The 12,671-nt window shown below is 39.8% G+C and overlaps 1 protein-coding gene and 1 long non-coding RNA gene across 9 annotated transcripts in view; one reads left to right on the top strand and one right to left on the bottom strand.

The window, feature by feature from the left end:
- LOC118357200 overlaps nucleotides 1-12,671 on the bottom strand; it is a 59,533-nt gene that overhangs the window by 10,914 nt on the left and 35,948 nt on the right. The window contains exon 3 of one of the 2 annotated variants that reach the window (XR_004820216.1): nucleotides 6,885-7,661. The exons of the other annotated variant lie outside the window; for it this stretch is intronic. This is a non-coding gene — a long non-coding RNA (uncharacterized LOC118357200). Of the gene's footprint in view, nucleotides 1-6,884; nucleotides 7,662-12,671 lie in introns of those variants that run through there. 2 annotated transcript variants of the gene reach the window in all.
- Nucleotides 1-12,671, top strand: part of CAGE1 (cancer antigen 1) — a 54,277-nt gene that overhangs the window by 16,118 nt on the left and 25,488 nt on the right. For 6 of the 7 annotated variants that reach the window (XM_027602702.1, XM_027602697.1, XM_027602698.1 and 3 more), the window contains exons 6-8: nucleotides 3,224-3,373; nucleotides 7,659-7,739; nucleotides 7,954-8,061. In XM_027602702.1, the coding sequence (XP_027458503.1) occupies nucleotides 3,224-3,373; nucleotides 7,659-7,739; nucleotides 7,954-8,061 (339 nt within the window). The remainder of the gene's footprint in view (nucleotides 1-3,223; nucleotides 3,374-7,658; nucleotides 7,740-7,953; nucleotides 8,062-12,671) is intronic. The other variant, XM_027602700.1, reaches the window with a different exon arrangement.

Here is a 12,671-nt window from a genome sequence, read left to right as displayed (position 1 = left end):
GTCTGTTTTTGTGCCAGTACTATACTGTCTTGACGATGACATTTTTATAACAGAGCTTGAAGTCTGGAATTGTGATGCCACCAGCTTTGGTTTCCTTTTTCAATATTCCTTTGGCTATTTGGGTCTTTTCTGGTTCCATACAAATTTTAGGATTATTTGGTCCAGTTCTTTGAAAAAAGTTGGTAGTATTTTGATAAGGATTGCATTGAATGTGTAGATTGCCCTACGTAGCATAGATATTTTAACAGTATTTGTTCTTCCAATCCATGAGCATGGAACGTTTTTCCATTTCTTTGTGTCTTCCTCAGTTTCTTTCATGAGTATTCTATAGTTTTCTGAGTACGGGTTCTTTGTCTCTTTGGTTAGATTTATTCCTAGGGATCTTATGGTTTTGGGTACAATTGTAAATGGGATCGACTCCTTAATTTCTCTTTCTTCTGTCTTGTTGTTGGTGTATAGAAATGCAACTGATTTCTGTGCATTGATTTTATATCCTGTCACTTTACTGAATTCCTGTATGAGTTCTAGAAGTTTCGGGGTGGAGTCTTTTGGGTTTTCCATGTAGAGTATCATGTCATCTGCAAAGAGTGACAGTTTGACTTCTTCTTTGCCAATTTGGATGCCTTTTCTTTTTGTTGTCTGATTGCTAAGGCTAGTACTTCTAGTACTATGTTGAATAGCAGTGGTGATAGTGAACATCCCTGCCATGTTCCTGACCTCAAGGGAAAGGCTCTTAGTTTTTCCCCATTGAGAATGATATTCGCTGTGGGTTTTTCATAGATGACTTTTATGATATTGAGGTACATTCCCTCTATCCCTACACTGTGAAGAGTTTTAATCAAGAAAGGATGCTGTACTTTGTCAAATGCTTTTTCTGCATCTATTGAGAGGACCATATGGTTCTTGTTCTTTTATTAATGTATTGTATCACATTGATTGATTTGCGGATGTTGAACCAACCTTGTAGCCCAGGCATAAATCCCACTTGGTCACGGTGAATAATCCTTTCAATATACTGTTGGATCCTATTGGCTAGTATTTTGGTGAGAATTTTTGCATCCATGTTCATCAGGGATATTGGTCTGTAATTCTTTTTGGTGGGGTCTTTGTCTGGTTTTGGGATCAAGGTAATGCTGGCCTCATAGAACAAGTTTTGAAGCTTTCCTTCCATTTCAGTTTTTTGAAACAGCTTCAGAAGAATAGGTATTAATTCTTCTTTAAATGTTTGGTAGAATTCCCCTGGGAAGCCATCTGGCCCTGGGCTCTTGTTTGTTGGGAGATTTTTGATTACTGCTTCAATTTCCTTGCTGGTTATGGGTCTGTTCAGGTTTTCTATTTCTTCCTGGTTCAATTTTGGTAGTTTGTACTTCTCTCAGAATGCATCCATTTCTTCCATATTGCCTAATTGTTGGCATATAGTTGCTCATAATACGTTCTTATAATTGTTTGTATTTCTTCAGTGTTGGTTGTGATCTCTACTCTTTTATTCATGATTTTATTTGGGTCCTTTCTCTTTTCTTTTTGATAAGTCTGGCCAGGGGTTTATCAATTAATTCTTTCAGAGAATCAGCTCCTAATTTCATTGATCTGTTCTACTGTTCTTTTGGTTTCTGTTTCATTGATTTCTGCTATAATCTTTATTATTTCTCTTCTCCTGCTGGGTTTAGGCTTTATTTGCTATTCTTTCTCCAGCTCCTTTAGATGTTAAGTGAAGTTGTATATTTGAGAACTTTCCTGTTTCTTGAGAAAGAGTTGTTAGGCTATATACTTCCTTCTCAGGACCGCCTTTGCTGCATCCCAAAGATTTTGAACAGTTGTGTTTTCATTTTCATTTGTTTCTGTGGATTTTTAAAATTCTTCTTTAATTTCCTGGTTGACCCATTCATTCTTTAGTAGCTCTTTAGCCTCCATGTATTTGTGTTCTTTCCAACTTTCCTCTTGTGATTGAGTTCCAGTTTCAAAGCACTGTGGTCTGAAAATATACAGGGAATGATCCCAATCTTTTGGTACCAGTTGAGACCTGATTTGTGACCCAGGATGTGATGTATTCTGGAGAATGTTTCATGTGCACTTGAGAAGAATGTGTATTCTGTTGCTTTGAGATGGAATGCTCTGAATATATCTGTGAAGTCCATCTGGTCCAGTGTATCATTCAAAGCTCTTATTTCCTTGTGTTTTTTTTTTTTTTTAAGATTTTATTTATTTATTTGACAGAGAGAGACACCGTGAGAGAGGGAACACAAACAGGCGGAGTGGGAGAGGGAGAAGCAGGCTTCCCGCTGAGCAGGGAGCCCAATGTGGGGCTCGATCCCAGGACTCTGGGATCATGACCTGAGCCGAAGGCAGACACTTAACAACTGAGCCACCCAGGCGCTGCATCAAAGCCCTTATTTCCTTGTTGATCTTCTGCTTAGATGATCTGTCCATTGCAGTGAGAAGGGTGTTAAAGTCCCCTACTATTATTGTATTATTATCAGTGTGTTTCTTTGATTTTGTTATTAATTGGTTTATATAATTGGCTGCTCCATGTTAGGGGCATAAATATTTACAATCGTTAGATCTTCTTGTTTGAAAGATGCTTTAATTATGGTATGGTGTCCTTCCTCATCTCTTATTACAGTCTTTGGCTTAAAATCTAATTTGTCTGATATAAGGATTACCACCCCAGCTTTTGATGTCCATTAACATGATAAATGGTTTTCCACCCCCTCACTTTCAATCTGGAGGTGTCTTTGGGTCTAAAATGAGTCTCTTGCAGACAGCAGCATATCAATGGGTCTTGCTTTTTTATCCAATCTGATACCCTGTGTCTTTTGATTGGGGCATTTAGCCCATTTACATTCAGAGTAACTATTGAGAGATATGAATTTAGTGCCATTGCAATGCCTGTAAAGTGACTGTTACTGTATATTGTCTCTGTTCCTTTCTGGCCTATGTTACTTTTGGGCTCTCTCTTTGGTTAGAGGACCCCTTTTAATATTTCTCGTAGGGCTGGTTTGGTGATCACAAATTCTTTTAGTTTCTGTTTGTCCTGGAGGTTTTTTTTATCACTCTTCTATTTTGAATGACATCCTTGCTGGATAAAGTATTCTTGGCTGCATATTCTTCTCATTTAGCACACTTGCTCAGAGTTTTTAAGAGTGGTATTTAATTCACATTTTACTCAAAGAACAATCCAGACACTTTGTCTTTATCCTGACATGTCTGAATTGTGTACATATAGGATGCAAAGACTGTGCATTCTAATTTGCTCCTGAATTGCTCACCTGGTGAAGAAGAGAGCCTGAGTCCCCCAGATGTGAAAAGAACTTCTCAGCTCGTCTCCAGAATTCACAGTCTTCTGGCTTTGATGGTAGGACTTCTCACACTCCAGGTAATTAAAAAAAAAAAAAATTCGTATTTTTTTATTGGGGAGGGAGAAATATCGAGGTCGGACTAAACCAAAGAGGCAATCTAAAGCCACAGAGTTAAGTTATGGGAGAAGAAAGTGGAAGACCCTTCATTTAGTACTTTTTACATGTCCTGGAAGCTCTATCAGAGCAGTAGTCTTGTTTTCTGGCTCAGTCTGCTCCTAGCAATTGGTAAGTATTCCCATAAGCAAGCTGTTTACCCAATTTAGCTTTGGGCAGAGGGAGGGTGGTAGGGAGTTGTGTACATTGGTGGAATGAAGAACGAGGTTGGTGTCAGGTGAGTTCAAATCCTGACTTCACCACCTCCTGGCTGTGTGACTTGGCCAAGTGACTTTACCTTTATCAGCCTTAGCTTCCTCTTCCACTTCCTAAGTAGGGTAAATGATACTTGCCACTTGCCTGGGAAGTAACAAGCACTGTATTTAAAGAGAGACCATGTTACGGGGCATGGCATTTGCTAGCTTTTCAAATGAGCTAGTTGTCTTTCTTACTCTGCTATCATTTCTCTGATCTTTTTTTTTTTTAATTTATTTCAGAGAGAGAGAGAGTGAGCAAGAGAGTATGAGCAAGGGGGAGGGGCACAGGGAGAGGAAGAAGCATACTCCTCGGTGAGCAGGGAGCCCGATACAGGACTCAATCCCAGGACCCCGGGATCATGACCTGAGCCAAAGGCAGACGCTTAACTGACTGAGCCACCCAAGTGGGGCACCCAAGTGCCCCATTTCTTTGATCTTAAGTGCAGTCATTTGAGCCAAAACTGGGGCATGGTCTGTGATGTTCCTGATCCAACACAACGTTTATTTCTATTGTGGTTAGCTAAAGTTTGTTGAATACTAGCATTTATTTAGTACTAGAAACTGAGCTGAGCATTTTATGCAGAAGATCACAAAGTGGTGGCCCACAGACTATATCCACCTGAAGTTTTGTTTTTACACATGTGAGTCTGAATGTGGCACAGACTCTTCTTAGCTACAAACTTTCCCATACACTTTGTTTCTTCAAACATTTGCTTACTCACCATAAGCCTTGGCTCCCCACCCCCACCTATGTCACCAGAGGCTACTGTTTTTTCTGCCTTAATTGCAGCCTGCTGCTTCTCTACCACAGCTCCCAAGGAGGAAATGTGTCCTCAGCCCTCTGGTCAGTGGATGTCATCCCACACCAAATATTATGTTTGCTTGCTCTGTGTCCACCCCCGCTAGAATGGAAGCCTTCAACATCAGAGACTTGGAACGTTGTATGCCCTGTACCTAATATAGGTTAAGCCCTTAATCGGCACTCAGCAAATGTTTGTTGACTTCCCAACCTGTTCCTGAAGTCTTTTAAGTCTACTCTCCCTGCTTCTCATGGGTTATCTCATCCAGTCCTTATACCATTCTTTATATTATCAGGCTTTTTTTTTAATGGAAAACTAAAACTAAAATAATAAATAAAATAAAATAAAATCATGGAAAAACAGAGGCTTAGAACAGTCAGGTTTCTTGTCCAAAGTCTCACATAGGGTGAAATGGCAGAACTCAGATAGAACCTTAGGCAGTACAACTCATGCACACATTTTTGACCCTGAAGTTATACATACAAATACCTTCATTCTGGGCACCCTTGAAATATCTAGAGTTTCATGTTGTTGAGGACGTCTGATTACTCTGGTGTTAGATATAGCAATTGGGCTGAAGTTTGGATTTGTAAACTGACCAGGCTAGGCTAAGAGAGGATGTAGGTGTGAATGTGTAAGCACGTATTGTTATTATAGATGAATATTAACTTACCAGAGATCATAGTAATCTGTCCCAATAACAACTTATATACAAGTGTGAACCTATAAGAATTCTTTCCACACTATTTATTGGATGTCTTATGAGTAATTGAAGAGAGTTCAATATTTTATCTCTTTTGGTTTGGTCACCTATTCTGGAAATTTTGTGTGTGTTTTCTGTCCTCCCTTTAGCTTTACTGGAAACTTTTTACTATAGCTTCTCAAACTGTTACTCTTAGGACATCACTACTCCCAATATTGAACATTTCAAAAAGAGTAAAAAAGTTAGTGATAAAATTCTACAAAAATTGAAGCACTTCCATCTTAAAAAGAAAGATTTAGATAAAGAGGTACTGTATTTATTCTTTATTCTAAAAATTGTATCATTTTTGGTGAAAAAAGTAGTCAAAAAAAAGGTAACATAAAAGTATAAAGAAATTCTCCAAATTTGGATTTTTTTGAATAATTGTTTTTGGTGGGGCACTTGGGTGGTGCAGTTGGTTAAGCATCTGACTCTTGGTTTCCACTCAGGTCATGATCGCAGGGTCATGAAATTGAGACCCGCATCAGGCTTCTTGTTCAGCTCGGAGTCTGCTTGAGATTCTCTCTCCCTCTCTCTCTGCCCCTCCTGCTCATTCTCTCTCTCTCTTTTTCTCTAAAATAAAAGGTGATACCAGGTTGTTAACTTGTGCCAGTTTTAATGTGAGAGGAATACAGAAGTGGCAAGTTTATCAGCTAATGGAATAAAAGTGTATTCAGATATGGGATCTTGGATCGTAGAAACAAATTCAGTCCTATGTTATGAGGAAATTACTTCTCTGAACTGAGGTGGATAGAGTATTTGTTGCAGGTAGTCCAGGGAGTCTGTCTCCTAGTTAACCTGATCAAGGAATAACAGATATGCAGAGAAACTACTGTCCTCCATTTCTTAAACCAGCCTTCAAAAATAAGCCCCATTGAGGGTTGGAGCAGGATGTTATAGAAATAAAATTTCAGATATTTGTGTTGTGTGGGTAAATTTCCTGAAATACTGGCAGGTGATATGATGTGGTGTCTGTAATTCGACTCCGTGGAGGGGAATTGGAGGGAGGAGGGCATGGTTGGGGGTATGAATGGTACAAAATTGGCCAGTAGCCATCAAAAGCTGGGTGCTAATTACATGGAGGTTCATTCAGTTTTTTTCTCTATTTTTTTAAATATTAGAAATTGTTGGGGTGCCTGGATGGCTCAGTCGGTTAAACGTCCAACTCTTGATTTCAGTTCAGGTCGTGATCTCGGGGTCGTGAGATCGAGCCCCAAGCCCTGCGGAGGGCTCCACACTCAGCAGGGAGTTTGCTTCTCCCTCTCTCCCTCAAATAAATAAATCTTTTAAAAAATTAAAAAATAAATATTGGCCGGGCGCCTGGGTGGCTCAGTCAGTTAGGCATCTGCCTTCGGCTCAGGTCATGATCCCAGGGTCCTGGGATTGAGTCCCGCATTGGGCTCCCCACTCTTCAGGGAGTCTGCTTCTCCCTCTGCCCCTCCTCCACTTGTTCTCTCAATCTCTCTCTTTCTCAAATAAATAAAATCTTAAAAATAAATAAATAAATATAGGAAATAGTTCATAATAAAAATAATTCTGTGCATCACACTTTACCTCACTGATTTTTGGAGAAATTTGAATATTGAATATTAAAATTTATTGTTATTTTCATGAAGGAACAAATGAACAAATAAGAAATGATTATAAATTACATCTAGGAAAAGTGGGTAGTTTTTTTTTTTCTTTAAAGAAGAATTCTGAGAGCCTAACTGTAAAAACAACTGAATATTGGGATAAGCTCCCAGAGATCCCAAGCCTGCCCTCAGGTTCCATGATCTGCTAGTATCCATGGGACTGCACATACGGTCATAGTCACAACTATGTGTCACCGTGAGAAGCTACAGAGCAAAGTCAGCACAGGGAAAAGGGGCTTGGGGCATAGTCCAGAGGAAATCAGATTCACGCTGCCAAGAGCCCCTTCATAGTGCAGTCACACAAGATGCACTTCATTTTCCCAGCAATGAGCGGTGACAATATGTGTGAAATTTTTCCAGGGTCTCATTAGAGACCCAGCATCCAGGGTTTTTATTGGGGGCGGCTCACGTAGGCATGTCACCCTAGCACGTACTAAAACTCTGGACCCTCCAGAAGGAAAGAGGCATTCAGTATAAACGAAACTCTCTGTACAAATAGGTTAGGCACAATGAGCCACTCAGAGTCCAAAATGATGGAACTCCTCCTGCAATCCAAGTTCCCAGATGCCAGTCAGGGGGCAGCATGATGAGCAGGCCTTCCTGAGGAGTCTCGGATCTGCCATGTAAACTCCCTTTTGTACAAGAGCTGTAAAAACAGTAGATCTTTGGAGACCAGAGACTAGACAGTGCATGGTTCGATGATCTTATTATAAATGTTACCGAATGTACTTTTATTTCTTCTCCTTTTCTGAAATATAAAATTCTTTTTTCCTTAGCTCCTGGAACATAAAGACAGAATCACAGCTTTTAGAGAGTTAATTGCAAAAGAAAAAGCATTTCAAGATCAGGTTATCGAGGTGAGTTTAACATTTACCATGTACTGTCTTTAACATGCAAAAATACAATTTCTTTTGGCATATTTATTGAAATCCTTCTAGCTCCAAGTTCTATACTTCTATTATTCTAGCCACTGAAGAGCTCTTTGACTGTTAAACTTATAAAGTATTTATTGTCAAATTTCCCAAGGAATATGAAAGTACTGGAAGTGAGCACAAATATATTTAATCTCAGGTTACAAGTTTGGATTCAGGTGAAGCCAAGAATATTAGAGATGTGCCTGTCTTATTGGGAGTCAAACTGAATAAGTACCACAATCTGAATGAAGAGCTTGATTTCTTGGTAAGAAAGATCTTTTGCTGCTTTGCTAGCATTTTTATCCATAGTGCCATTTTATTAACAAGTTTAAGAAACTATCAACCTTCAAAAAATTTGTTCATTAAAATGGTCACACACTGGCACTGTGGCAGTATTATTCGACCATAAAAGTATAGAATTTAAGTTTGCATTTTCAGGTTTTGAAATTTTACATATGGCCCTACCTATTTAGACTAATCAGATTTATTTCTTTCAAAATGCAGAAATCAAAAAATGGGTGCTATTTTTCACAGTGATTGAAACACATTTATATTTTTGCATATGCTACCACCATTCTTTTTTTTTTAAGTTTACTTTTTTTAGTAATCTCTACACCCAACATGGGGCTCAGTCTCACAGCCCTGAGATCAAGAATTGCATGCTCTTCCGACTGACCCAGCCAGGCGCTCTGCTACCACCATTCTTAATATAAATATATCAATAGCTGTGTACAACAACTATGATTAAGGAGTACTTTGGGAAATAGTTCACTTTAGATGCCATCTACAGATGAAACCATCACCACAGAAAAGAGATGGTCATTATTATGTGACTTAATGGAGATGTTAGCTAATGCTGTGGTGGTGATCATTTTGCAGTATAGAAGTGTATCAGATCGGCATGCTGGACACCTTAAACTTACACAGTGTTATATGTCAGTTATATCTCAGTAAAGCTGGGAGAAAATAAAGGCAGATAAAACAGGAAAAATATGTTATAAGAAAGTGAAAATGTGGTCTTGGTATCTAGGTAGTTACAGAGTTACAATCCAACTGGATCCCACCATAAGAAAAGGTGATTAATTAATTTATTTTTTAATAGCAGTTAATTAGAGAAGTCTATCATATTTCTCAATTATTAATAATTGGCATCCTGTGGCACCTGAGTGGCTCAGTCGTTAAGCGTCTGCCTTTGGCTCAGGTCATGATCTCAGGGTCCTGGGATCGAGCCCCACATCGGGCTCCCTGCTCCACAAGAAGCCTGCTTCTCCCTCTCTTACTCCCCCTACACAATTGTGTTCCCTCTTTCGCTGTGTCTCTCTGTCAAATAAATAAATAAAATCTTTAAAAAAAAATTGGCATTCTGCAATAAATTCGTAGCATAACCATTCAGCTTTGAGAGAGAAGAAAAAGTCCAACGTGGTGAGGGCTCACAAGTTTCTTGTAATTCATTATTTTTTTAATTTTAATAAGTAATTATTGATGTCTCACAAAAGGCTAATAAAAATGCTAGTCATTATGGAGGCAGAAAGCCAAATCAAACATTATCTCTGCTTCTAAGAAACCTAGAAAGGAAGATAAAATACATAAATAACTGTTCACAAGGGATAAAGGGGAAGTTCCTTAGAAAGTGATACAGTGACCAGTGTCTAACAGAGGCGATGTTTGTCGAATGATAAGCTCAGAGGACAAACAGATACTGTCCAAGTGGGGGAGTCATGGGACACCTTGTGAAGGGATTGGCAGCTGGACTTTGAAAACGAGTAAAATCTGAGCATAGGGAGATGAGAGGAGAACCCTCAGTCCATTCTGTCATTCATTAGTAGTTTCTGTGCTTCGGGCATAAAAGATAACGTGAGTGGACCTTCGTCTTCCCAGCGGTGGGAAGCTTCAGTGAGAAAGAGGACACAACTAAAAGCATGTCAGACACACTATGTCATTTCTAAAATGGGCTGCAGTCTACTTGTACAAACTGCCTCTCGGAGAAACCAAATAACTGATGAGGGAGGGAGAGCTCTTCACTGAAAAGGTAAGCTACTAAAAGCAGAAGAGAAGAGGCATCTTTTGGGAGCAGTTATAATGGCTGCTAAAACCTTACATTTAAGACTGAGGGGGAGCTTTTTTTTTGAGAGAGAGAGAATTGGTGTGTGTTGGGGGTTGGAAACAGAAGGAAAGGGAGAGAGAGAATTCCAAGCAGGCTCCACACCCAGCACAGAGCCCGATGCAGAGCTCGACGTGGGGCTCAGTCCCACCACCCTGAGATCATGACCTGAGCCGAAATCAAGAGTCGGCCGCTTAACCGACTGAGCCACCCGGGCGCCCCTGAGGGGGAGCTTTTAATGAATGGGTCAAACTGACAAGCACCTGAGCCTGCTAAATCAATCTCAAGCCGCTAAGGATGAGACACACACACCTGTGCCCCCTGATGTGCTGCAGGAGGACACACACAGCAGATCTATGAAGTCTTCTCACCAGAACAACCAGATCCAAAAGCAGGTTTCAAGACCAAACTACTGTGACTGTAGATAAAGAGACATATTAGACGACACCATGATAACAAATCCAGAGTGTGGAAGATTCTCATCAGTAAACACATGGCTCAAGAAAAGGGAGGGCGAGGAAAGGGTTAACTGGTATAGACTAAAGCACAGTGGAGACAAGGAACAAATCAACGAAATGCAGTTTGTGACACCTGTGTGGTCCTGATTTGAACAAACCTACTCTAAAAAGGTATTTGTGAGACAGTAGCAGAAACAGGAGCACAGTCTGGGTATTAGATAATATTAAGTTATTGTTAATTTTAATATCATTGATGTCATTGTGTTTTTATTTAATTTTTTTTATTTTTTTAAGTTTTATTTAAGTAATCTCTACACCCAATGTGAGGATCAAACTTACATCCCCTGAGATCAAGAGCCACATGCTCTTCTGACTGAGCCAGTCAGGCACCTGGATATCGTTGTGCTTTTAAAAGCCCTTATCTATTGCATATTGAAAAGTATTTATGAGTGAATTAATAGAATGGGTAGGTTTGCTTTATTTTTTTCTTTTAATTTAAATTCAGTTAATTAACATATAATGTATTATTAGTTTCAGAGGCAGAGTTCAGTAATTCATCATTCTCATATAATACCCAGTGCTCATTACATCACGTGCCCTCCTTAATAAACATCACCTATGATTAAGAGTCTCTTATGGTTTGTCTCCCTCTCTGATTTCACCTTGTTTTATTTTTCCCTCTCTTCCCCTATGATCCTCTGCCTTGTTTCTTAAATTCCATATATCAGTGAAACCATATGATAATTGTCTTTCTCTGACTGACTTATTTTGCTTAGCACAATACCCCCTAGTTCTATCCACATTGTTGCAAATGGCAAGATTTCATTTTTTATGGCTGCATAATATTCCATTGTGTATATATACCACCTCTTCTTTATCCATTCATCTGTCGATGGACATCTTGGCTCTTTCCACAGTTTGGCTATTGTGGACATTGCTGCTATAAACATTGGGGTGCACATGCCCCTTCGGATCCCTACATTCATATCTTTGGGGTAAATACCCAGTAGTGCAATTGCTGAGTCATAGGGTAGCTCTATTTTCAACTTTTTGAGGAACCTCCATACTGTTTTCCAGAGTGGCTGCACCAGCTTGCATTCCCACCAACAGCGTAGGAGGGTTCCCCTTTCTCCACATCCCCGCCAACATCTGTCATTTCCTGACTTGTTAATTTTAGCCATTCTGATGGGTGTGAGGTGGTATCTCATTGTGGTTTTGATTTGGATTTCCCTGATGCCCAGTGATGTGGAGCATTTTTTTCATTTGTCTTTTGGCCAATTGTATGTCTTTTTTGGAGAAATGTCTGTTCATGTCTTCTGCCCATTTCTTGATTGGGTTATTTGTTCTTTGGGTGTTAAGTTTGGTAAGTTCTTCATAGATTTTGGATACCAGCCCTTTATCTGATAAGACATTTGCAAATATCTTCTCCCAAAGAGTGGGTAGGTTTGCTTTTAAATACTCCAGGGAAATGAAAAGATGGCAGAGTTGGGGAGGCGGGAGGTTGGAGACGGATGAAAAACTGATGAAAAAATATTGATAATTGTTGAAGTTAAGTGACGGGCACACAGAGGTTCATTATACTCCTCGCTCTACTTCTCTATGTGTTTGAAATTTTCTGAAATAAAGAGTTTTGGTTGTGCTCTTTGTTTTTGAAATGCAGAAGCATGCTCCAGAAGGCTCACTTCTCATTCTCTAAGGAACTCTAGGCCAGCAAGACATGGTCTGCTGGAGCTAAGTTTGATGGCTCATACGTCCTCTACTGCTTTGTCATGTGCTTCTCTTGTGGCCCTTCTGACCCCTTGCTTTTGGTTCTTCACAATTCTGAACTTCCTGTTGCTCCTTTCACCTCCTGACCTCCTCCAGCTTGAGACAGGGTCCTTGACCCCAGCTTTGCCTACTGCCAGCCTCTAGCACCGTGGGCATTTAACTGTCAAGTGCAAAATGTGTCATGATCCTAGAAACCTTTGATAAGGTACACCCAAGTCAGGGATTTGATCAGAGGGAACAGACAAGAGTCTAGTTAACAGTGCTGGGGTTTAGGGTTCAGGTTAGGCTAATAGTAATGATTCCTCAAGGTCCTCCTAGAACCCATCTTCAGTAAAATAGGAATCATTTTATAAAAATAAAATATTTTTAGGGGCACCTGGGTGGCTCAGTCAGTTAAGCGTCTGCCTTCAGCTCAGGTCATGATCCCAGGGTCCTGGGATTGAGCCCTAAGTCGGGCGCCCCCCGCTCAAGCCTGCTTCTCCCTTTCCCCCTATAGCTCCCCCTGCTTATACTCTTGCTTTATCAAATAAAAAAATAAAATCCTTAAAA

This window comes from Zalophus californianus, chromosome 7, assembly GCF_009762305.2.
Source record: "Zalophus californianus isolate mZalCal1 chromosome 7, mZalCal1.pri.v2, whole genome shotgun sequence".
Taxonomy (NCBI): Eukaryota; Metazoa; Chordata; class Mammalia; order Carnivora; family Otariidae; genus Zalophus; species Zalophus californianus.
The sequence above is the reverse complement of the archived record's forward strand: the minus strand, read 5'-3'. Positions and strand labels throughout refer to the sequence as shown.